Here is a 26337-nt window from a genome sequence, read left to right on the forward strand (position 1 = left end):
GAACAGAAATTGTCTGTCCTTTTTGTAACTACACTTTTCTATCTCAACGGGAATGAGAAAATCACGATTAAGGTGAAAGCAAATCACTATACTTGAGTGACCATTATAAAAGCTATTGCTATAATGCAGTCTTTCGTGACCGTGTGGCCTAATGGATAAGGCGTCGGACTTCGGATCCGAAGATTGCAGGTTCGAGTCCTGTCACGGTCGGAGAAAACAAACTCTTACAATAAATACACTTTTTAAATTCCTCACAGAAACTGTCACTAGGGAGACGTTAATTAGCATTATTTTCTTTAAAAGCGAATTGTCTGTCCTTTTGTAACTACACTTTTTTATCTCAACGGGAATGAGAAAATCACAATTATGCCGAAAGCAAATCGCTGTACTTGAATGACCATTATAAAAGCTATTGGTATAATGCAGTCGTTTCGTGACCGTGTGGCCTAATGGATAAGGCGTCGGAGTTCGGATCCCAAGATAGGAGGTTCAAGTCCTGTCACTGTCGGAGAAAGCAAAGTCTTACAATAAATACACTTTTCAATTCCTCACAGAACCTGTCACTAGCTAGACGATAATTAGCATTATTTTCGTTTGAACAGAAATTGTCTGTCCTTTTTGTAACTACACTTTTCTATCTCAACGGGAATGAGAAAATCACGATTAAGGTGAAAGCAAATCACTGTACTTGAATGACCGGCATAAAAACCTATTGGTATAATGCAGTCGTTCGTGACCATGTGGCCTAATGGATAAGGCGTCGGACTTCGGATCCGAAGATTGCAGGTTCGAGTCCTGTCACGGTCGGAGAAAATAAACTCTTACAATAAATACACTTTTAAATTCCTCACAGAACCTGTCACTAGCGAGTCGATAGTTAGCATTATTTTCGTTTGAACAGAAATTGTCTGTCCTTTTTGTAACTACACTTTTCTATCTCAACGGGAATGAGAAAATCACGATCAAGGTGAAAGCAAATCACTGTACTTGAATGACCATTATAAAAGCTATTGCTATAATGCAGTCGTTCGTGACCGTGTGGCCTAATGGATAAGGCGTCGGACTTCGGATCCGAAGATTGCTGGTTCGAGTCCTGTCACGGTCGGAGAAAATAAACTCTTACAATAAATACACTTTTAAATTCCTCACAGAACCTGTCACTAGCGAGTCGATAGTTAGCATTATTTTCGTTTGAACAGAAAGTTTCTGTCCTTTTGTAACTACACTTTTCTATCTCAACGGGAATGAGAAAATCACGATTAAGGTGGAAGCAAATCACTGTACTTGAATGACCAGTATAAAAGCCATTGGTATAATGCAGTTGTTCGTGACCGTGTGGCCTAATGGATAAGGCGTCGGACTTCGGATCCGAAGATTGCAGGTTCGAGTCCTGTCACGGTCGGAGAAAATAAACTCTTACAATAAATACACTTTTAAATTCCTCACAGAACCTGTCACTAACGAGTCGATAGTTAGCATTATTTTCGTTTGAACAGAAATTGTCTGTCCTTTTTGTAACTACACTTTTCTATCTCAACGGGAATGAGAAAATCACGATTAAGGTGAAAGCAAATCACTGTACTTGAGTGACCATTATAAAAGCTATTGCTATAATGCAGTCGTTCGTGACCGTGTGGCCTAATGGATAAGGCGTCCGACTTCGGATCCGAAGATTGCAGGTTCGAGACCTGTCACGGTCGGAGAAAACAAACTCTTACAATAAATACACTTTTTAAATTCCTCACAGAAACTGTCACTAGGGAGACGTTAATTAGCATTATTTTCGTTTGAACAGAAAGTTTCTGTCCTTTTGTAACTACACTTTTCTATCTCAACGGGAATGAGAAAATCACGATTAAGGTGGTAGCAAATCACTGTACTTGAATGACAAGTATAAAACTATTGGTATAATGCAGTCGTTCGTGACCGTGTGGCCTAATGGATAAGGCGTCGGACTTCGGATCCGAAGATTGCAGGTTCAAGTCCTGTCACGGTCGGAGAAAATAAACTCTTACATTAAATACACTTTTAAGTTCCTCACGGAACCTGTGACTAGCGAGTCGATAGTTAGCATTATTTTCGTTTGAACAGAAAGTTTCTGTCCTTTTGTAACTACACTTTTCTATCTCAACGGGAATGAGAAAATCACGATTAAGGTGAAAGCATATCACTGTACTTGAATGACCAGTATAAAAGCTATTGGTATAATGCACTAGTTCGTGACCGTGTGGCCTAATGGATAAGGCGTGGGACTTCGGATCCGAAGATTGCAGGTTCGAGTCCTGTCACGGTTGGAGAAAATAAACTCTTACAATAAATAAACTTTTAAATTCCTCACAGAACCTGTCACTAGCGAGTCTATAGTTAGCATTATTTTCGTTTGAACAGAAAGTTTCTGTCCTTTTGTAACTACACTTTTCTATCTCAACGGGAATGAGAAAATCACGATTAAGGTGGAAGCAAATCACTGTACTTGAATGACCAGTATAAAAGCTATTGGTATAATGCAGTCGTTCGTGACCGTGTGGCCTAATGGATAAGGCGTCGGACTTCGGATCCGAAGATTGCTGGTTCGAGTCCTGTCACGGTTGGAGAAAATAAACTCTTACAATAAATAAACTTTTAAATTCCTCACAGAACCTGTCACTAGCGAGTCGATAGTTAGCATTATTTTCGTTTGAACAGAAAGTTTCTGTCCTTTTGTAACTACACTTTTCTATCTCAACGGGAATGAGAAAATCACGATTAAGGTGGAAGCAAATCACTGTACTTGAATGACCAGTATAAAAGCTATTGGTATAATGCAGTCGTTCGTGACCGTGTGGCCTAATGTATAAGGCGTCGGACTTCGGATCCGAAGATTGCAGGTTCGTGTCCTGTCACGGTCGGAGAAAATAAACTCTTACAATAAATACACTTTTAAATATCTCACAGAACCTGTCACTAGCGAGTCGATAGTTAGCATTATTTTCGTTTGAACAGAAAGTTTCTGTCCTTTTGTAACTACACTTTTCTATCTCAACGGGAATGAGAAAATCACGATTAAGGTGAAAGCAAATCACTGTACTTGAATGACCAGTATAAAAGCTATTGGTATAATGCAGTCGTTCGTGACCATGTGGCCTAATGGATAAGGCGTCGGACTTCGGATCCGAAGATTGCAGGTTCGAGTCCTTTCACGGTCGGAGAAAATAAACTCTTACAATAAATACACTTTTAAATTCCTCACAGAACCTGTCACTAGCGAGTCGATAGTTAGCATTATTTTCGTTTGAACAGAAAGTTTCTGTCCTTTTGTAACTACACTTTTCTATCTCAACGGGAATGAGAAAATCACGATTAAGGTGAAAGCAAATCACTGTACTTGAATGACCAGTATAAAAGCTATTGGTATAATGCAGTCGTTCGTGACCGTGTGGCCTAATGGATAAGGCGTCGGACTTCGGATTCGAAGATTGCAGGTTCGTGTCCTGTCACGGTTGACATTGACAAATATTAATGAAATAACTATTTATATTTGTGGCAATTCAGGACATACTAATTTTACCCCCTTTCCCACTCGAGTTTAATGCAAGGAAAGCTCAGCAAATATCGAATGAAAAGTTCTCATCATGTGCAATTCTCCATTAAATGTTTTCGCTGAGTCGTACTACCTTCGTTTTCTTTGTTACAAACAAGTATTGTTTGCACATTACATGTAGGAGGAGAGTTGCATCTACATTTCACATTGGTCAACTCCTTCTACTTGCTTTCAGGAGCGAAAGCTTGTAGGGTATTGTTTACCGTTCAGGACTGTCAATCTGATGGTCGTAGGTTCAAACTCTTCCGGTTGCAGAAAATTTTCGTAAGCTTTAGACCTATCCCATTGTGTTCATTGTCCCCGCCCTTTGAAACGGAGTGATTCAGTTTGGAATTAACGAAGGTGGGGAGGGAAAATATTGAATTACAAAATATCCATTTCAGCGAACCGTGAAGTTGACAAAAATTGGTTAATTCTTATAAATATTAGGAATACATCCATGTTTTTAGTGGTATAATCGCAGGTAAAATCAAAGTTCTTACATGGAAGATTTTATCTTGCTCTAAACTAAGCCAAAAGGCATTTCGAACCGATCTAATACATTCATTCTCCAATACATTTCAAAATGTTAGTGAATGTTTTATGTCGATAAATTGACCAATGCATCAATTCTTGACGCTGAGGTGATATTTTCTGCAACTACCTCTTCTCTTCAGTCCCTTCTGGTCTTCTCTTCTTCTTCTACTTCTCCTTCTTCTCTCCCCTCCTTCTGCTCTGATTTTATCTCATACCGCCTTCCCTACTTTTCTCGCATCTTATCTCCATCCCACTCATTTCCACTCCTCGTATCTCCTTTCCTGTCTTAGATTTCCGACTCCACTGCATTCTTCTCCTCTTCTTTTCGTTTTTCTCTTTTTCTCTCCTTCATTCTACTCTCCACTCCCCTCTTCTCGTCTCCTCTTCTCTCACCTCATTTTCCTTCTCTTTTCTCTCCTTTGCTCCATTTTCCTCATCTCTCCTATAATCTTTTTCCATTTTCCTCACTACATCTCCTCTCCTCGTCTATCCTCTCCTTCTTCTCACCTCTACTTTTACTCTTCTCCTTTCTCTTTCTCTTTCTCCTCTCCTCTGTCACCTTTCGTTTTCTCTCACCTCTTTTCCTTTCTGTAGACTCATCAGCGATGAAATGTTAGAAAACCTATTTTTTTTCTTTGAGAAAGAATTTTGTCACTTGCGATATAATAGTGATATTTTTAATAATTTGATACAATAATGCTTGTTTTTATTTCTTTCGCGTATTCTAATACATATTGTGCATGTGGCAACCCTGAAATTGAGCCTAACTCTACACGCAACCCACCAACGCCTTGTGTAAATTGGATAGCCTAGTTTAAAATGTCGTTGTCCTAAAACTTTTGAGAGACACTGTACAAAAATCCCTATACGTAGATATTTACCTGTACAGTGTGGAACACTACCGTAGATACGGCAGCATGCTTTGCGGATGGTTCAGCGATTATCTTTCAGCACATGTCGATTAGTGTTAGAGATATAATAGAAGCTGGCCTCTTCTTGGATGGTTCGAGGTCATGTAATTCCATTTTCATGTCCCGCTTTCCTTGGACCCGGGGTATTGAACGAAATATACAATTTTCTTTCTTTAATGGCTACAAGATGGTGCTAATGGTTTTCATCTCGAGAATGAACGGACTGGGAAGAATACCAGTACATTCCTTTCAGATAGTAGAAAATAAATATTAAAAAAATATATTCAAGTAAAAATAAGTATGTTTACTTTTGCACGCATTAAAAAATCATCTTTAATTAGCAATTTGATGTGTTTTCTTCTCTTCTAGATTACGTAAAGCCAATATGTTTACCAGAAGGAGAGTTAACATCAAGAACATTTGCAGACAACAATCTTACGGTGGCTGGTTGGGGGAGAACAGAACAAGGTAATATGATCTTTGGCGATATATATCGTGGCCGCGATATGTATCGTCACGATATTTGGCGATATATATCGTGTCGCCGATATGTATACTCTCCACGATATTTTATGAATTGAATGTTTGTTGTAATTTTACTTAAGGTACGTGTTCGATGGTAGAGTATGAAGATGGTATACCTACTTTCTTGTTCCTCCAGTCCTTTTTATTCCGTTTCTTCTTCCTTACACACTGTAGGTTATGAGGAAGTTTGTACTGATAGGAAGGTGTGGACGTGCATTATTTCTATTGAATATCTCTTTCTCTTTCTCTCTCTCTCTCTCTCTCTCTCTCTCTCTCTCTCTCTCTCTCTCTCTCAGTATTTTGGTAAAATTTGCACTGTTTGCACTATTTGCACATCGGTAGATTCCGAACATGTACCACGTGATATGTGTATCTTGTCAACGATATAGCATCCATCATATTTATCATGTCAGCGAAGTATATAGTGTCCAAAATTAATACACGAGTTACCCTCTAATCATAGGCGTGCGCAGTTCATGGGGGGCAAAAGCCTTGAAAGTTCAGTCGGGAAATTTGATTGATTGATTTAGTTTATTTTACTTCGCGTTTTGTGCCTCTTGGCTAATTTGCGAAGATGAGTGATGAAAGGATGAAATTGATGAATGGACATTCACAAACAACCAAGCCCGACCGGGATTCGAACCCGGGACCCTTGGCGTCGCAGCGCGATGTGCTAACCACTCGGCCACAGGGTTCGGGCAGTTCAGTCGGGAAAGAAAAACCTCATTTTATCTCACTGTTTTAGTTATATTGCATTGGTGGGTATATGTGTGTGCGTATATGCTATATTTAAATACATTACATAATCAATTCATCCGCCCCATAACAAACCAACAGCATAAATGATATAAATTGTGTCTGAAATGTGCGCGCTCCTTTTCCTCCAAACCAAACTGTTATGGCATCAACAGTACTTCATTGTTCTTACTTCTCTCTGGTAATTTACAATGGATTACAGAAAACAAATTGCGAGGGAAGCGATCAAGAAAATTTTTCAATCCAATTTTTTGTAAATTGAAAACAGTATTGATTTAATATGACACAAAATATTTCATGGCCAGCCATAGCATTCTCTTTTACAATTTTCCTCATTCAGATTGTTCGGCGTCCAGGAGCAACTCCCGCCGCCTCCTAGCTACGGCTATAAACTTGACAAGACTGTAAGAAAATAAGACACTACGAGCGAAGCGAGCAAGAAAATTTTGCGAAATGTTTTTTGTTTGTATAAAATTTTAAGTCGAGGGGACAATTGCTCCTCTGTGCCCCCCTGCAAGTTCTCCTGGCCATCTGGGAGAATAGATGCAAGAAAGACGTGAAAACTAATTCCATTTTGAGTATCCTTTTGTCCTGCTACTCTTAAATTCTGCTAGTCTTGTTTTCTCTCACTACAATGTTTGCCCCCCTAGAATTCATTTCCGTCCAAGTTTGGGATAAGGCAATGCCCCTCTGCCCCCTTGTGGTTGCGCCACTATACCCCCTTCCCCCGTAGTTGCTTTGAATTTTCATCGGCTTAAAATACTTTATGGGTGGCCGCGGTGGCTCAGATGGGCGGCCCCTGTGGCGGAGTGGTTAGCACATCGCGCTACGACGCCAGGGGTTCCGGGTTCGATTCCCGGCTCGGCCATGGATGTTTGTGATTGTCTGTCCTGAAAAGTCTTGAAATTGAAATATGAATGAAATGATGTGAGTGAATGAAGTGTGATGGGGAACGCTTCCGCTTAGGGGCTTTCCTTTAAAAGGTCCCGGGTTCGATCCCCGGCCGGTTCAAATCCGGGAACTTTTCTAACGGTGGAAGCGGCCCCGGCGCCTACCCAGCGTCGAATAACATGGGTACCTGGGGGAAACCCTGGGGGGTAAAGGCGGTCAGGGGCGTGATGCTGATCACATCACCCCCACTCACGACCGGATCAAGAAAGTGTGGGGCGTTAGCCCCACACCCCCTATACGCCTTCATGGCGTTGTGCTATGCACAGGGGAACACTTTACCTTTTTTAAAATACTTTATTCTCTAGGTGAAAATATAACAATGTAGGGGCATGGAACGTAGGGGGCAAGGATTACCACACCTCCCTTTTCGAAAACGAATATCAACCTAGAAATATATATTTCACACGTATAGTTTGATTTCGGTCATAGTAATTTACATTTTAATTATTATGTAATGGGGGGACGCAAGTATGCGATAATTTCAGATTCAATTGGTGTTTTTGAGGGGGGCAACAATACTATCTGGGCAAAATGCCCCATAGAAAAATATCTTCCTTGTCCTTACGTGGAAAAAATCTGCGAACGTCCGTGATTATGGGGGCAATTGCCCCCCCCCCGTGCGCACGCCTATGCCTCTAATGCCATGCAAGCACTGTTTGATTTTAATAGGGAAAAAAAGCATTGCAGTAAGCTACACGAGAAATTAAAATTCGTCTTCTGGGTAACTATTAATGATCAACATGCGCCGTAAACAGTGTTAGGATTAAATAGAAGCACTAAAAAGTCTTAAATAAAACTTCGTTAACAGTGATAGACGAATGCGGAAATATGGAAGCACTTGTTACAGCTAAATTAGTCTTTCAGCACTTAAGGTGCATGGAAAACATTATTTGTGAAGAATGAATTTTTTGATAGTCCAAAATAATCCTGATGCAGCTTGTGGTGCGTGTCTAGGATTGACTGCCCCCCCCCCCCCAATCGCCGCCACTGAACCTTAATATTGTATTATGAAAATAAACTTTGTGCACAGAAGCTAATCAGGACTGGCGTACATTTTTAAGTAAGACAAAAAATAATGTGTCGCCTCACAACTATTTGAAACTTGAACCGTAGATTGAAAGAAAAAAAACAGCTTGGGATTCACTTCCCTTAAAGACAGTGATGCAATGTTACCCCGTTCATTATAGCAGTAAAATGTACCGCGGCTAAAAAGGATTATGATTTTCGTGAAAACTAATGAATCTTTCATATGTCCTATATTCATTCAGTATTGTGAAGTATTGCCCGGTAGGGAAGTAGAGAAGTCTCCACGATATTTATCGAAGTGATAATAGAAATCGTGTTGGCGATATATGTATATCGTTACCACGATTTGAGTACCAAGTAAGACCGTGGTTCAAGACGTGGAATGTTTAAATTTATTTTGTTTCTTCGTACATAGTCGGCCAGAACAACGAATATCTGATTTTCAGCGTAGGTCACTACAACCCAACTTTTTAGAGTTCGTAGATAAACTTTAGTTTACTTCGCATGTCTATTGTTCAGAGTTATAAGTCTTGTCCAGTCTTGCGGCGAGCGCCCTTCATGCTGGCAAGGGAACTGGGGAAGCGACTAATTCAGCGCAATAAGAAATGCAACAGCCTGTAGAACGAGGTGCTCCCGGAGCTTCTTCCTCTCGACGTCGTAACTCTCGGCGCCACCGTCTTGTCTGGTTGGTCTGCTGCGTATTCCCCGCTCCCCACTTCCCTTGCCAGCATGATGGCCGGTTAGTTCATTATGAGAACTTCCTGGAGATGAGGCCTGCTCGAGAAAAGGTTCTTAAAGCCGTCCGCCGTAAGAGTAGACAAGAGTTATAGCCATAGCGACGAATTCCAGGCCACAACTCAACAAATTTTGCAAACTTTATATGAAATAATATTGTGACAATGGAAAGAACATTTTTGAAAAATTATCTTGGTTGTAATGGAAAGTGGTCACAAGGGTACTTTGGCTTTGCAACATAGGTAATTACCATTAATTTTTGTACAATATATTCACATGCTAATTAATGCGTCAAACTTTCTATTATCTTCTCGCCCTGCTAACGTATGTACGAAGTGCACATCTTACAATGTCGTTTTATCCATCCGAATATGACGAACCGAACTTGGTTTGGTTGTCATTACATGAAATACTCTTCTGTTTGTGATGGGAAATGCAGCACGGAAAAGGGAGACGATACATATCGCCGGCACGATACATATCGTGCACGATACGGAAAAAAATATCGTATCGTATCGTCTGTGACGATATATCGCGATACCTAATTTCCGATATCGACCATCCCTACTTGTGACACGAAAATGTCCGATGTCAGTCGAAGATAATTCGACTGGTCGCTGATTCGTTCTTTCCCAGCCGCGAGCAGTATAGAATTCCACTATTCTATGTTACTGATATTACATTAGGCTATATTATATTGTGTATTTTGCATTTTCTTTATATGTTGTATATTGCATATGTACTACATATTGTATATATTATTTTCTTGAACAGGTCAATCGAGCAAGGTGAAGTTGAAAGTCTCCCTTCCTGTAATGACAAATGCCGACTGCGCTCCCATCTACTCCAGGCAGATATCTCTGACCGATTCCCAAATGTGTGCTGGAGGAGTGCGAGGAAAGGACTCTTGCAAGGGGGACAGTGGCGGGCCCCTCATGACCCCCAGAGGCATCGCAAACGAACCACGATGGTATGTTGTGGGTGTGGTCTCGATCGGACCTGAGAAGTGTGGAAGCGAAGGTAGACCCGGCATCTACACTCGAGTTGGGGATTTTGCCGACTGGATTAGCCAGGAAGTGCGAAAATAAGAACTCAAAGCCATTCTTGTAAGGAAACCAACTAGTCGTTCATTAACAAAGGAACAGAAGATTTGCATTTTAAATCTGTACATATTGGGTCGATTGATGTCTATATTATATAATTTTAAATCAGATTTATCCAGTGGTAAGCGTTTCTCGTGTTTGTGAGATTTTTAATGTTATTATTTAGAGTACAAGTTACTGAAAACACAATAAAAAATAAATGTATATAAGAGAGAGTTTCAGATCGTTTATACATATGTATATAAAATGTGTAGTTTGTGTTTGAGAGTTCAGAAATCCATTATTTCTGTTGCCCAGTTTGATTAAACACCAACTTTCCGAGGTGCTCTGTTTGTTTACACACCAACGTTTCGAGGTAAAATATACACACGAGGAAAAATGCCCCTACCTCGGAGCGATCTCTTATATTGTTAGATTGTTGAACTCCATGGCCTTAGAATATCCCAGAGAAGTGTTTCTAACGAAAAATTATCACCCAACGCAAATTCACAGTAGCCACTGACATTTTTTTTCCGGCCAGTAACACACAAAAGCGATAGTATAGTCTGTGGAAACAGTAACGTGCCAGAAGAGCAGCTGTCAGGGTTTCACATGTGTTACCATTAAATCATGGATGCATGTATCGCCATACATACGTAAAGTTACATACCTTACCGTATTATTTTACAGTGAAGGGTATCAAAGTGATCACACTGCTTATCTTGAGTGGTTACGCAGTCCGTCCATAACGTACTAAAAAGTTTGGTAACAATGCGATCTCGTCCCAACGTATTTCTAAATTTTTACAGAAGAAACTACTTACGGAAATGAGTTTGTGTAGCATTTTCAAAGTTCGTGGAGGTATTTTCTTTCATCGTGGAATTCATGTATTTTTCAAGAGAAATATCTCTCCGACGCACAATTGCCGTTCCTTTCATTTCCTTCCTCTACGTGAACCTGATGTTGCGTACGTTTGATGACGTAATCCCCTGTCAGTGTTTCCAACCACGCCGTTGTTTTGCAAGAAGATGACAATTTTAACTATGTTTGCCTAACCTAACCGAACCTAACCTAACCGAACCTAACCTAACCTTGCCGTGCATGGTTCGTGGGGCTATTCAAGAATGGTTTGTGTTCAGTAACACGGAAGTAGGTATTTTTCGGTGAAGAAGGTTGATGATCGACAACGCAACTCAAGCTGTGCCCGCCATATTGTTTGTTACGGAAGCGAAAAGGGAAGAACAATAATTACTCGTAATGTCAAAAAATAGAAATTATTTTCGTGAGAAAAGCAAAATCCCACCTTAAAGAATGTTTCGCAATGCACAATATAGTAAATAAACGAGTGAGAGGTGTTGGGACGAGATCGCATAGTTAATAAAAGTTTTGCCATATCCAACATATGTTAATAACAAATATCGGTGGCATTTGTGAATATATGTAAAAATATAGTTTTTATAGGACTCAAGACTCTAACTAGAAAGCCCGCAAAGAGAAAAATATTATGAAGAAAAGTTCAATATTCTCCACTTGGTGTGGAAGTTTGTCAGTGTTACACGGCGATACTCTATAGTACATGCTACACAAATATTGAGACACCTATTTACAAGATTTTGTATATTTCAGCAAAAGTTAGATGAGGCAACGAATAGTGACATCGCAATTGATTGATTGATTGATTTTGTTTATTCTACTTCTCTCTTCTGCCACGGTTGGCTAATATCTAAGATGAGGATGGTTGATGATATAAACACACATGCCCACGCCGGGATTCGAATCAGAGACCCCCGGCGTCGTAGCATTCTGTGCGCACCACTCTTTCACGTAGGTCGACTAGTGACTTCACAAGTTTTCGTAATTTATTTGAAAATGTAATTTAGTGCCTTCGGTTACAATAACGTTTTACTTCGGAAATAACAGTTAAGGTATGTTGCAGGTAGCTAATTTCAAAAAAGTACGTACCAGGAAGATGTCTAAAGTCTGTATAAAATATGTTTAAAGAACTTGGCCCTGTACACATTGGTGTTTGGGTGCATGTATACTTGCATGACGTAAAACCACACACGTAACTCTCTGCAACCATGACAACGTGGATGGTGACTTGTACGTTTGAAGTCTTCGACAAACGCTGGTGCAAACATAAATCGTAGCCCGCAAATATTTGAATAGCTCTGTGCATTTATTTTCCAAAATTTGGAACCATATCAGGAATGTCTGAGCTTATGCCGTTCTTACTGTCGATAAATTGCTCACACCATGCACTGGGCCAACTAACCGTTTCAATGGATTCAATTGAAGAACTGAAATATGGCTCTGCTGGGAATCTATCTGAAAACCATTGGAGATATAAACTAATAATTTAAATAACAATTATCAATGGTTTGAGAGTTACTTTCTAAAAGTAACATTTCCACTTACAATTACAGTTATTTTGTTCCATATACAATAACGTGATACATGCATGAATTGCTAGCAGTCTATCTTTTTTCACGGATTACATAATAAATACCATTAATTTTCATTAACTTAATATTTTTTTAAAAAAAAAAGTAAAATATTAATAGTGAAATTGAAGAATAAAGTTTAATAGCCAAGAAGCTATGGTATATCCAGGGTGGCTGTATACGCAGGGTGGTCACCAGCGTTGCCACAATCTGAGGACACAATTTCCCTTTCCAAAGGGCAAAATTTCCATTTTTGGACCATTTTTTCCCTTCACCTAAAGAAATATAATAATAATAGTAGTAAAATTTCCGTTGATCCATGATCGTATGAATAAAAAATGTTACACAAATTTTTCATATACATGTAAGCTTCATCGCTTTCTGGTCAGATGTCCCAGTTTTAAATCATGGTCAGGAATCCATTACATTCAAATCGTTACAATTATCCGAAGATATAGAAAAGCGACGCACAATAAACGTGAGAGAAATATAAATAGATACAGGCTTATATTCAAGGGAGCAGAAATAAGAAGGATCAGAAAAAAATTAAAATGTGAATATGAAACTGGAATTTGACATAAACTGTAATAATGTCGTCAGAAATCTTAACATTTCCCTGAAATTGTAATATTTTTAATCGAAATTCCCATTTCCCTTCTGGCTAAAACTTTAGTCCGAATTTCCCTGCAAAAGGGAAATTTCCCTTCATGTGGCAGCACTTGTGGTCACTCTAGGACCATGACCAAATTCATGTATAATTCCCGGTTTTCAAGGCGAACATTCCAAAAAATCAAGGGTACAAGCAGATGTTTTCTTTACATCAACGTATTACGAATCTCACCATTAACACATATGCACACACAAATATATTAACAATATACGTGTAAAAGGTCTGTGAGATTCCAATGTATCAAAAAATTCAAAATCAATTCAATTAAACGGTACATACATTTAAAATATTTAATTTAAGGTACATTTGTTTACATTTAAGTTTATATTTGCAATTCCACATATTCAGACTCGAAATATATCTTGAAACACAAGTGACGGATGTTACGGGATATACTAAACTACGAAAATTTGTTAATTTTACAAGAACTTTAAACTCAAATTTGTCTAATCAACTTTAGGATATCTTATCTTGCAAAAATCTTTCGTCTGTCAGATAGACTGTTCTCCAAAGGACACCAACGAAGTTAACGGATTGAGAGAATTCTATTTTATTTTCAACGCAACTTTCTTTTCCTTCCTCGATAAAAATAAAACCTATACTGTGAAAAACTTGCCTCAGAGAATTTATAAATATGTATAAACTCAATGGGACTTGGATTAATAAAAGTTGCAATTTTTCACGTTTACGGAGAAAATATCACGTAGAATTCACGCAGAATTCCCGGAATTCAAGGAATTCCCGGTGAGTAGCCACCCTGCTATGATATAATTATGTAGGTGTTCTACGTAAAGTAAATACACTTGGCGTACATGGAGTAACGAGTTAAGTGCTAGAAAGATAACATTGTTATCATTCTCACAGTTTTAGTAATCATCAACTCGTTCATTATTTCATGCCAAAATTTAGCTCAAATGTTGCCGAAATCTAACTGAAGAAAATTTCCTTCTACGCGAAAACGTAAAGAAAAGTAACTGTTAATTTCGCTTCCGGTACACAGGTAGATGGAAGGTTACTTGATGTAGGAGAATTTTGAAGAATATTCAGAAAATCAGGAAAAATGAGAAATCGTATTTAAATTGTTCAATAATGAAGGTTGATTAAAGGAAAGTATCCAGAAATAGATTTTTGGGGGGACTCCGAACAAAGTGTCTCAGTAATAACAATAATAATAATGTTTAAATTAAAATAATTATGTTATAATTATATTGAAACAAATTAATACTAATTAAATAATTAAACCATAAATTAATAAATATTATTATTACGTGAATAGGTAAAAATACGGTATAAGAATAGATATATATAAGAGCATGTGCCCATTATTTAGTTTACCTGTAGTCTGTGGCGGCAGTGGGGGCAATTGCCCCCCCCCCAACTATTGTCCTGTAATATGGTACCTTGTCTACCAAGAGAAAGTAAACTGTTCTGGCCCCCACCAGTTTTGAGTTATTGCACCCAAATATTGACACCCAATCGCCGGCACTGCCTGTACTTAACATCGGCATAATTTGTATAAAAACAAGTTCCCTAGCTAAGAAAGTGAAGTCAAATACCGAGTGGCCAGAATTAAAGTTATCCAACTCAGTGGCCTCTGTAGCCTGTTTGAGACATCGTAGAACTCTGAAATTTGGTGAATCCACTATGCAGACCATGGGGAAGAGGATGGCGATAAAAATAGTTCAATTTTCTGCCACCAGGTTGAAATGTGGCGCTGTTCTTCCATGGTGGGTTGTAATAATGACGTAAACTGGTCCAATTGGTTATGGATTTGCCTTTACCTTGAAATCTTGCATAAACGAGAGATTATTTTCTCGCAACTTCCAGCCACTAACAAATAAATGTCTTGCTAATTAATAACTCAGCTAAATCACTTAATGTGATTATTTGTACAACCCATCATGGAAGTACAGCGCTACATTTCAACTTGGTGGCGGAAAATTGAACTATTCCCTTTTTTATCGCCATAGTCTTCCCCATGGTCTGCATAGTGGATTCGCCAAATTTCAGAGTTCTACGATGCCTCAAACAGGCTACAGAGGGCTCTGAGTTGGGTAACTTTAATTCTGGCCAATAAATATATAATAATTAATTCTGTTATTAAATAACAAAAAAGGATGTTAGATCCAGTTGGCGGAAAATAAAGTTCCTAATTAATATTTTATGCATTTTATCATAAATACAAGCGTGCGTGCATAAATATTTGGTTCTGTCTGTTCTTCAAAGCCGTATGATTCCACTCCATGTCTTCTAATAAGTTCAGAGAATATTATAACCATCGAATATACAATAAATGATAGACAAGTATATTTTCCCCTAAACCCCCTACCTAAATATATATCCTCGATTCTAATACAGCGTTGTCTTATTCCCTAGTAACCAGGCTTTAATTTTCTAGCGACAAACTATCTGTAACAGTTTATGCATCATGGAATCCCTGATGTTTTCCTCTAGAGAAAATATGATTTTGCAATAAGTTCTGCATTCTACGTGTTTACCGTAAAACAAAAGATTCGTCAGTATTTTATATCCTTTAAAACACTTCATTTTTCAAGGCCAAAGACAGCTGCTCCGGTTCTTTTGTTCCAGATTACTCATTGGATCCAACCTTGACCTTTCCGGTCAATGCAGACTGAGGATCACGCAAGCAGTGAGAATATCCTGGAAATTGAAAACGTAGAGAATCTTCAAAGCGTGACGTATACACTCCCACACCTCAACACGAACCGGGAATATTTCCTGAAATGATAGTCAGCCCGTACGGGAGTGAAAAGGAACCTCTCCATTGTAGTATCAAAACGACAATTTATCAGAAACCTCTCCCCGACTGCGACATTCGTAAGGAAAGTATGACTGGATCCATCGGCTCGCCAGAAACCTTTGTAGGGAGACTGGAGATCAGGCGGTTGATAAAACATGGAAAGTAGAAACTAAGATCAATAAGAACCATAGGCGTAACTTGGCGGGGGCAATGGGGCACTTGCCCTCCCAAAATTTCCAGATTTATTAAAATTGAGATGTTAATGGTACTTTTGATAACCCCCTGCTGAAACCCGAGGAACAAATAATGAGATTTTCTTTATGATTTGAGAAATGTAAAAGTTAGCAAAATACAGTAGTTCTGGATTAATTAATAAACCAATTTTATCCAAATTTACTATAATAATAATAATTATTATTATTATATCCTTGGAGTAACTTTTGAACTCGCTTTACCAGCCGTCCCCCGTGGCGCAGTGATAAGCACATCGCGCTATGACTTCAGGAGTCCCGTATTCGAATCCCTGCTTGGGCATAAATGTTTGTGAGTGTCTATTCATCATATCATCACTCTTCTTCATTGTTTTTTTTTCTTTTTTTCTTTTTCACACACAGTTAGTGTACTGAAATGCATAACTATTCTGTTTGAAAACTGTGGAACCATTTATTGTATGCATTAAATTTAAGTGGTAGAATATGGTAAAAACAACCCGATTCCTGTACTTTACACTAAATTTATTCGATCTAAGGCAGTTTTTGCTTCGGTTATTCCGTTCGAATACGAACTAACTTAACTTTATTTATGTTACTAACAATAAAAATAACAAGCTTTCTACTTTTATTGTAACTTGAAATAAACTATGTCAATTTTTCCAGGCGGGTTGGACCGTTTATTTCCCTCCTCCCGACACGCATTAACGTTGATGATATATGAAGTAAACAATGGAACAACGCTTTGCATATGATTCGAACCTAGGACTCCTCACTTCGTAGCGAGTTACGATTGTCACTACGTACAGAGGCATCCTCAATTCTGTTACAATTAACGCAGATAAACATAAATCTTATATTCTAATCTTCCATGGCGTTTTTGTCTAAACAATACTTGACACACACACACACACTTCAGGATAGGATAGGAAAACTAATGAAACGGAATTACAAAGTTAAGTCTTGAAAATGTCCAGCTTGAATATATTAAGGATTCAAAAAGTATTGGTGTTACTGGAGTTTATATATAGTTCGGCTATAGAAACTGGTTTTTCATTTTTCATGCAACGTCCATGTTTTAACAAGTCCAAAGGGACTTCCCTCTTACTTCCAGGAAGATTACCGTGGGAAATAAGACTTTCCAAACCTGACAGCGAAAAATCCCGAGCCAAAGGTGTCGAAGCGGTATATCTATAGCAGCTTTCCTGTTTTGAGTTCAATCTTACAGATTTAGCTTTCTACTGAGTCACTCCAACCCAAGTGTCGGAAGTAACTTTCCAAAATTTACCGACCTAAAGTTAACAATTCTACGTTTAGATTGGATCTCTAATTTCTGTGACTCTACTTTTCTGAAAAATAAGTTGCAATATTCATATCAGTGGTTTTGTAAACCTAGAATAGCCATTGCAATCGAGTTAGGGTAGTAGGAAAATAAAGTCAAGTGAACAGAATGTAAAAAAAAAAAAAAAAGAATCATGATGTAGAATTCTGTAAAGCACAAATCTCACTCCTCTCTCATTACAGTTTTTGCAGTTCATTTTTTTCTCTTGCGTCGCTTTTACAGTCACTTTTCGCTAACTGCGACGATGAGAATGATTGGGTATTAGATGGCATAGATAAAAGCGGGGGGCAAAGGCTAAATGGGATTTCTCGACCTTGAGTCAAAAACCCTGATGGAACTGATATGCAACCTATATCCAAACACCATACGTTTGGTGCAGTGAATTTCGGTGAAGTCCGGAGGGCACATTTAGTCAAATCCACTCTCCTCACCTCCTCGTTGGGGCCCCCTGGGATCTTTCAAGATGCGAAAGAGAGAGTGGTGTGCGGAAAGCAACGGGAAGCTACCGCATATATCTTTTCCCTAGAAAAACTGCAATCATGATGAGTCATTCCAAGGCAAAATATTCCGGACGTAAACTAGCCCCCCATTCGGATGTCCGGGAGGGGGATGTCTGGGAAGGACACGTTATGACAAAGGACACTGATGGGGAAAAGAGAAGCAAACAGAAGGTAAGATTAAGGATTGGAACGTGGAATGTCAGAACCCTGTTACAGTCGGGAAAGCTAGAAAACTTAAAGGCAGAAATGAGAAGAAACAAAGTAGATGTTATGGGAATATAAGAAGTGAGGTGGGAACAGTGGCCGCGGTGGCTCAGTCGGTAACGCGTCTGACTACCATGCTCAAGGTCCCGGGTTCGATCCCCGGCCGGTTCAAATCCGGGAACTTTTCTAACGGTGGAAGCGGCCCCGGCGCCTACCCAGCGTCGAATAACATGGGTACCTGGGGGAAACCCTGGGGGGTAAAGGCGGTCAGGGGCGTGATGCTGATCACATCACCCCCACTCACGACCGGATCAAGAAAGTGTGGGGCGTTACCCCCACACCCCCTATACGCCTTCATGGCGTGGTGCTATGCACAGGGGAACACTTTTACCTTTTTTTTAGGTGGGAACAGAATGGTGAAATAGTGAGTGATGAGTTCAAGATGTTTTATTCTGGAGGTGATCAACAAGGAAATCGTGGTGTGGGAATAGTGCTAGGACCACGTGTGAAACATAAAGTTATAGCAGTGCGTTATGTGGATGACAGGATTATAATGGTGAAACTTCAAGGAAAGAAGAGAGACTTAGTGTTAATTCAAGTGTATATGCCACATAGTGGGTTGTCAGAAGAAGAAGTGGAGGAAAACTATGAGAAGATAGAGGAATTGATGGAAAAAGAGAGAAAGGGATCGTGCATTATCGTATTGGGTGATTGGAATGCTGTAGTAGGAGAAAGGCAGGATGGAAGTACAGTAGGAAGATATGGATTAGGCGAGAGAAATGAGAGAGGGGAAAGCCTGGTAAATTTCTCTAAAAGAAACTCCCTAATTGTTGGAAACACACTGTTCCAGCAACATAAGAGAAGGAGGTACACCTGGATATGTCCAAGAGATTGTAAAAGATACCAGATAGATTACATACTGGTACAAGAAAGATTTCGAAATTGTTTGAAAAATGCGAAGACATTGCCAGGAGCTGACATTAATTCAGACCACATCTTGCTAATAGGAGAAATCAATCTTACATTGAAGAAGATAACCCAAAACCAGGTGAGCAAGAAACCCAACTTAGAGAAGCTAAGGGAAGAAGACGAAAGACAAAAATTTGCAGAACATTTCCAAGGAAACTATAATAAGTTTAAAGCTAGTTGTAACAATAAGGATGAGATGTGGGATGGAATAAAAAGCTGCTTACAGAAGGCAGTGGATGAAACAATAGGCTACAGGGAAAGGAAAAGTGCAAAGAAACCATGGATTACTGAAAGTATGCTGGAAAAAATGGAGGAACGGAGAAAATGGAAGAATGTAAATACAGAAGAGGGAAGACATAATTACAAGATACTGAATAACCAGCTAAGAAGAGAAACTGACAGGGCAAAAGAACAATGGATGAAACAAAAATGTGAAGAAATTGAAGAACTGGAAAAAAGAGGAAGGTATGACTTGATGTATCGTGAAGTAAACTGCTTGGGCTTCCAAAAGAAGAAATGGAAAACAATGTGGATGATAGAAGACGAGGAAGGATGTGAAATCACAGACAAAAAAGGAATATCGAATGTGTGGGGAAAGTACGTTGAAGAGCTCTACCAGAAAGAGAATCGCCCAGACAGTCTGAATGTAGAAAATGAAGACGACGTGCCTGATGATGAGAAAGGATACTATATCCTGAATGAAGAATTTGAGCAAGCACTCAAAGAAATGAGGAATGGGAAAGCAACGGGCACTGATGAAATTCCTGTTGAACTTATCAAATGCCTGGGAGATGGAAAAAGAGAAATACTGCACTTATGCAATGAAATCTATGAGAAAGGGGATTGGCCACAAGATTTCACGGAGACTGTTTTGGTACCTCTGCAGAAGAAAAGCAATGCCAGAAAATGTTCTGAGTACAGGACAATCAGCTTGATATCTCACTCGGCAAAAATTCTTCTAAGAATTCTGAACAGACGCCTATACTCGAAGGTCAGTGGCGAGTTAGAGGAAGAACAGTTTGGTTTCAGGAAAGGAAGAGGTACAAGGGATGCAATTGGTTTACTGAGGACCATTGGGGAAAGATATTTAGAGAAAGGAAAGGAGGTGTTTGTAGTATTTGTAGACCTGGAGAAAGCCTTTGATAGAGTGAATTGGGTTAAACTTTTAGAAATTCTGAAGAAAATTGGTGTAGATTGGAAAGAGAGAAGACTTCTAAGCAACTTATACATGAATCAACGAGTTAAAGTGAGAACAGGAGACGAAATGACAGAAGGCTGTGAAATTGGAAGAGGAGTACGACAAGGATGCTGCCTATCGCCTACTTTGTTTAATATCTATTTAGAAGATATAGTGAAAACTTGTTTCCAGGGCACAGGAGGTGTCAAATTGGGAGGAAGAAGAATAAACTGCATAAGATTTGCTGATGACATGGCATTATTCGCTGAGGATGAAATAACCATAAATAGTATGTTAGAAGAGTTAAACAGCAGCTGTGAGCAGTATGGAATGAAGATTAATGTAAAGAAGACAAAGGCAATGGTTATAGGACGGAAACCAAGGATTAATGTGAGAGCAAACAGTGAAAGAATCCAGCAAGTGGATAGCTTCAAGTACCTCGGATGCACTATAAGCAGTGACATGAGCTGCAACCAAGAAGTGAAAATGAGAATCGCAATAGCAAAAGAAGCTTTCAATAGAAGAAAAAATGTTTTTTTGTGGACCCATGGACATAGGTCTAAGGAAGAGATTAGTGAAATGTTTTGTGTGGAGTGTAGTACTATATGGTGCAGAAACCTGGACGTTGAGAAGAAATGAAGAGAAACGACTCGAAGCTTTTGAAATGTGGACATGGCGAAAAATGGAGCGTGTAAAATGGACGGACAAGGTAAGAAACGAAGCCGTACTGAAAAGAGTTGGTGAAAAAAGATCTATACTGGAGACCATCAAGAAGAGGAAAAGAAACTGGTTAGGACACTGTCTAAGAAGAAACTGCCTGCTAAGAGATGCCTTGGAGGGAATGGTTGAAGGAAGAAAAGTCCGTGGAAGAAAGAGATATCAGCTTATGGATGATATTAAATTAACTGGGTCGTATGCTATTACGAAGCGTAAGGCAGAGAACAGGGAAAGCTGGAGATTGCAGTGAAAAACCTGCCAATTAGGCAGAAAACAATGAATGAATGAATGAAAAGATAAAAGCACACCTACAATGGAACACGACTGTCCAGTCCGGGACCTCAACCAGAACTTTCGGTAGTGAGATCTGGAGTTACTCAGATTTTTTTTAAAAAATGATGTACTTAAAATTGGTTTCCTATGAAAACATTATAAATTGGGTTTTAACTCGTTTCATTTACTTTGGAGGGGATCCATCCTGTCTCGCTTCGCACGAAACCTAGGTTTGAGTGTCCTGGGGTGGATGACCTCAAATAGGGGTTTTCCTTTTAATACACCTGCATAAACTATGTTACATTGTTGGTACTTCCGGGAATGGTAGTGTCTGCTTGTATAGCATGTCACAGTTTCGAATTCCGTTTTGAACTGCAGGTCCAATCCCAAAAACTCATACGAGAAAAAATTAAAATAAAAGGAAACTTTACAAAATATTCCACTTACAAAGAACAAATATTAACATTAATATTCAAAACACAGACACTAGAAAAATACCTAAGCCAAGCGTCAGGTCAACCTTGCAGCAGGTTTTAGCATATGTAGATCCAAACGTGCGCGCAAGAATATAGTTCCACTGAGACGGGTTCTATTCCGACACAACTGCATACTTGCAAGAAAACAGTTATTTAATTTGTAATATACAGACAAAATAATACATTGATTAGCAGGTATGGACTTAATTGGTTGCAATCACTGTGCAGACGAACTTAGAACCGCAGATTCGCCAACTCGAATCTGTATTGCGTTGAAGAGACATTGAAACTTTAGAGCGAGTCGAGCGAGACTGAATGCGTTGCAGAGCGCGTGAAATCGCTGATACCAGTGTTGCACATCCCACTATTTTAACCCTATGTTTATTGTAGAGCGGCGAGAATGGCTGAATCTCCTGTTCAGCGCGCGGTTTTACCCGAATGTTATTTTGGGCTTCATCCGAAAGGAAATGTTCTTCAAAGTCAAGCAAGTTGTTTTAAATGCATAATCGTCCTTGCGGCAACAAGATCAAAGTAAAACAGGGCGTGAGGTGATTTGCCGTCAATGTGCACACGAATTGTATCACGGGTGTTGAATGATTTGCGGTTTGAGTTTAGCAAGAGGAAACGATTGTTTGTTGTTTGACGACAAAAGAATCTCCGCGGTATTAAAATATATCGCAGTGAGAAGAAACATGTTTATTATTTGGACGAGACGTCCTTCAACTCGGTGAGTGGGGGAAGGGGGAATAAACCATGGAAGGATACCACCATGCAAAACCACCGCCAGGGCTGAAGAAACCGACGATGAGGGGAAGGGGGAGGCTTATTGTTTCACCCACTGGCGGCAATGAAAGCTTTGTTGAAGGCGCATATTTACTGTTCCGCGCAAAGAAAGGGAAGGGTGATTATCAGCAACAAATAGACAGACCAAGATTTGAATCCTGGTTTAGTGAAGTGATTCATAAATTGAAACCAGAGTAATAGCGACAGACAATGCACCTGATTGTATATATCACCAATAACAAATCATGCTTTTTTGGTGGTACAACTTGAAGTGCGTGTGTCTTACAGTAACGGATGTATTGCGAACGAAGCAACCAAGTTTTTCATAAATCTATTTCTTTCTAAACCAAAAACAATAATTTGTCATTAAATTCAAGAGGGGCCTATCGTTGTTTACTTTTATCTTTGTTTATTTTTATTTTTGCGTGCTCGAAATATACACACATGCTCTCATGTTTAGAAGTTGTTTCGCTCTTATATTAATGACACATTTATTAAATAATATATGCGCAGAAAGTACTTCTAAAATGTTATGTTTCAGGAGACAAAAAGAAACACAAATATATTCCGCTTGACATGCATGCGGGTTTTGATGTGTTGTGCGGTTGGCAATACTGTAGATTTTCTCAGTGTCTCCGATGTAAGCAGCTCGGCGGTTGAGGAAAGACTGGCACGGAAGATTCTGAGCTCAGTTCTCGCGCGGATTGATACATAAAACCTGCTGCAAGGTTAACCTGACGCTTGGCTTAGAGTAAGAGACAGGAACGTCATTAAGAGGGTGGAGGAGTCACTGGCCACCGCTAAACCTTCACGTGCTGTGCCCAAAATTTTCATTGAATTACAGGAAAATTTACATTAATATTTTAAAAACCTAGAAATGATTTATTTAGAAATATTTGTGTGTAAAACACAATCGGTTTCATTTTTTACTTTGTACTTGTAGGAATGTAAAGGCTGAGTCGAATGTAAACATAAATAAGGTGTGTCTGGTAATGTATTCGAAAAAATTGCCAAATTGTAGTGTGTGTGAGTGTGTGTCCGTGAGTGCGTGCGTGTTTGTGTGCAAACTTGAACCCCACTATGTCCCTGGATATCAGCGATCACTTGTATTAAAATATTGCCATTTTGATGAACAAACGTTAGTTTTTCTAGCAATATCAATAATAATTGTCAATTTGATACTGATGACTATATTTTCATGAGATACCATGAATTGAAACACAGTCCCCCTTTCCCCTCCACATTTAAACAAAGTAACTTGAAAAGAAGAACTTCCTTCCCCATGATGTCACCAAACAGAACAAGAAATGAGGAAAAAGCTGATTCAACATTCTGGGGCAAATTGACTCGTGCCGTCGTTGAACAAGCCATTCTCAATGTCCAAATAATCTGTGTTGACACTTTCGGTACTTCCCCGCAAAATAACCGCACCCACAATTGACAATCGGATTTCATATGTGGACTAGGGATGGCCAGATCCGGATCCTGGCGGATCCGAAATCCGGATCCGGTTGGTTCCGGATCCTAAAATATTTCTGATCCGGATCCGCGGATCCGGAATTTTCGGATCCGGATCCAGAACTTTCGGATCCGGATGCAGAACATTCGGATCCGGTTCCGGAATTTTCGGATCCGGATCCGTTTTGCCATCCCACATGCGCTTCTTTGGAAAGTAAGAATGTGCTTATAACATATTGTTACCTGCTAATATATAATATACATACATACACATACACATACATACACACATATATATATAGTGTGTGTACGCGCGTGCGCGATTTGTAATTAATTAATACACTTACAAGGGAGGTCTAAGTCTCCCCCCCCCCGATTTCCATGAAACTTAGCAGGTGTATAGTGCCCTTCAAATGTCAAGATGAGGAGAAATTAAAGTGGGGAACTGACTCCGAAACCACGTAAATATGGCATAGGAAGAAACAGGGGGCATAGGGCCTCTCTATACACCTGTCAAATTCCATGGAAATCGGAGGGGGACACAGGGGTCAGATGATCCACACGTCAATTTGTACTCATCTTGATATTTGAGGCTGGTTTTGCCCCCTAAAACAGTTTTTTTAGCCGAAACAAAAAAAACACGTATTTCTTCCTTTGGGCCCCTCTATACACCTAACACGTTTCATGGAAATCGGAAGGGAACACAGGGGTCAGATCCCCACATCAATTTGTCCTCATCTTGACATTTCAGGGGAGGTTGCCCCCTAGAACAGATTTTTAGCCCAAACAAAAAAAAAAAACACGTATTTCTTCATTTGGGTCCGTTTATACACATACCTGCCAAGTTTCATGGAAATCGGAGGGGGACACATAGGTCAAATGCACACTTAAATTTGTCCTCATATTGACATTTGAGGGGGGGGGGGTTGTCCCCTAAAACAGTTTTTTAGCCGAAACAAAAAAACACGTATTTCTTCATTTGGGCCCGTTTATACACACACCTACCAAGTTTCATGGAAATCGGAGGGGGACACATAGGTCAAATGCACACTTAAATTTGTCCTCATATTGACATTTGAGGGGGGGGGTGTTGTCCCCTAAAACAGTTTTTTAGCTGAAACAAAAAAACACGTATTTCTTCATTTCGGCCCGTTTATACACACACCTGCCAAGTATCATGGAAATCGGAGGGGGACACAGGGGTCAGATCCTCACTTCAATTTGTCCTCATCTTGACATTTGAGGGGGTTTTGCCCCCTAAAACAGTTTTTTAGCTGACAAAAAAACGTATTTCTTCCATTGGGCCCCACTATAGACCTGCCAAGTTTCATGGAAATCGGAGGGACACAGGGGTCAGATCCTCACTTCAATTTGTCCTAATCTTGACATTTGAGGGGGTTTTGCCCCCTAAAACCGTTTTTTAGCTGAAACAAAAAAAAAACACGTATTTCTTCCTTTGAGCCCCTCTATGCACCTGCCAAGTTTCATGGAAATCGGAGGGGGACACTTAGATAACCTCCCTTGTTAGTCTTACACTTTGTAATTATATAACACTGCATATATTATAATGTTTTATTTTAATTTGTAAAACTGTAAGTGTAGAACAATTGCATAATTTTTGTATAACATTTCTATTTTGTTATATGTGTTAAAGGTTTCATTCTGGAATGGAACGTCTCACATTTATGCGTGTTTCCATTTCCAATACATTCGAATGAATACATATTCGTTTCAATGGCATTTACAAAATCACCTCTGACATTTTATGTTAAACAAGTAAGATTATTTTTGTGCACGTGTGTGTCAGCCGATGCGTAGCAAAGTGTTTTAGGAACAACACTTGAAAAAAATTATTGTAGGACTAACTAATGAAAAATTTCTGTGTAATCGAAGATCATAATACCGTTTAAGGTGTGGTAATATTATAATGGGATTGAGATACGAAACTCTCGGATCCGGATCCAAAAAATCCGGAATTTTCGGACCCGGTTCCGGATCCGAAACTTTCAGACCCGGATCCGGATCCGGAATTTTCGGATCCGGATCCAGATCCGTAACTCTCGGATCCGGATCCAGATCCGAAACATTCAGATCCGGAACTCTCGGATCCGGAATTTTCGGATCCGGATCCGGATTTTTCGGATCCGGATCCGTTTGGCCATCCCTAATGTGTACCTCTTTAAAATGTTATGACATTTTGAAGTAAAATAAACAAATCATTGGAAAAACAAGAGGGGACGGTGAGAAGATATGTTTCTCTAGCATGACAAAG

General features: G+C 39.3%; 1 protein-coding gene and 9 non-coding genes across 10 annotated transcripts in view; all 10 read left to right on the forward strand.

The window, feature by feature from the left end:
- Positions 1 to 10318, forward strand: part of LOC146000527 (uncharacterized) — a 120681-nt gene extending 110363 nt beyond the window's left edge. The window contains exons 10-11 of the mRNA XM_083138273.1: positions 5377 to 5475; positions 9775 to 10318. Coding sequence (XP_082994399.1) covers positions 5377 to 5475; positions 9775 to 10088 — 413 coding nt within the window. The 3' untranslated portion in view covers positions 10089 to 10318. The remainder of the gene's footprint in view (positions 1 to 5376; positions 5476 to 9774) is intronic.
- TRNAR-UCG (transfer RNA arginine (anticodon UCG)) lies at positions 138 to 210 on the forward strand. The gene has a single exon. It is a non-coding gene; the product is annotated as a tRNA-Arg (tRNA).
- On the forward strand, positions 735 to 807 carry TRNAR-UCG (transfer RNA arginine (anticodon UCG)). Its single transcript has one exon. It is a non-coding gene; the product is annotated as a tRNA-Arg (tRNA).
- TRNAR-UCG (transfer RNA arginine (anticodon UCG)) lies at positions 1033 to 1105 on the forward strand. The gene has a single exon. It is a non-coding gene; the product is annotated as a tRNA-Arg (tRNA).
- Positions 1330 to 1402, forward strand: TRNAR-UCG (transfer RNA arginine (anticodon UCG)). The gene has a single exon. It is a non-coding gene; the product is annotated as a tRNA-Arg (tRNA).
- On the forward strand, positions 1628 to 1700 carry TRNAR-UCG (transfer RNA arginine (anticodon UCG)). Its single transcript has one exon. It is a non-coding gene; the product is annotated as a tRNA-Arg (tRNA).
- Positions 1925 to 1997, forward strand: TRNAR-UCG (transfer RNA arginine (anticodon UCG)). The gene has a single exon. It is a non-coding gene; the product is annotated as a tRNA-Arg (tRNA).
- Positions 2222 to 2294, forward strand: TRNAR-UCG (transfer RNA arginine (anticodon UCG)). Its single transcript has one exon. It is a non-coding gene; the product is annotated as a tRNA-Arg (tRNA).
- TRNAR-UCG (transfer RNA arginine (anticodon UCG)) lies at positions 2519 to 2591 on the forward strand. Its single transcript has one exon. It is a non-coding gene; the product is annotated as a tRNA-Arg (tRNA).
- On the forward strand, positions 3113 to 3185 carry TRNAR-UCG (transfer RNA arginine (anticodon UCG)). The gene has a single exon. It is a non-coding gene; the product is annotated as a tRNA-Arg (tRNA).
- Positions 10319 to 26337: the final 16019 nt, after the last annotated feature.

Source organism: Lepisma saccharinum, chromosome 16 (genome assembly GCF_977018435.1).
Source record: "Lepisma saccharinum chromosome 16, izLepSacc3.1, whole genome shotgun sequence".
Taxonomy (NCBI): Eukaryota; Metazoa; Arthropoda; class Insecta; order Zygentoma; family Lepismatidae; genus Lepisma; species Lepisma saccharinum.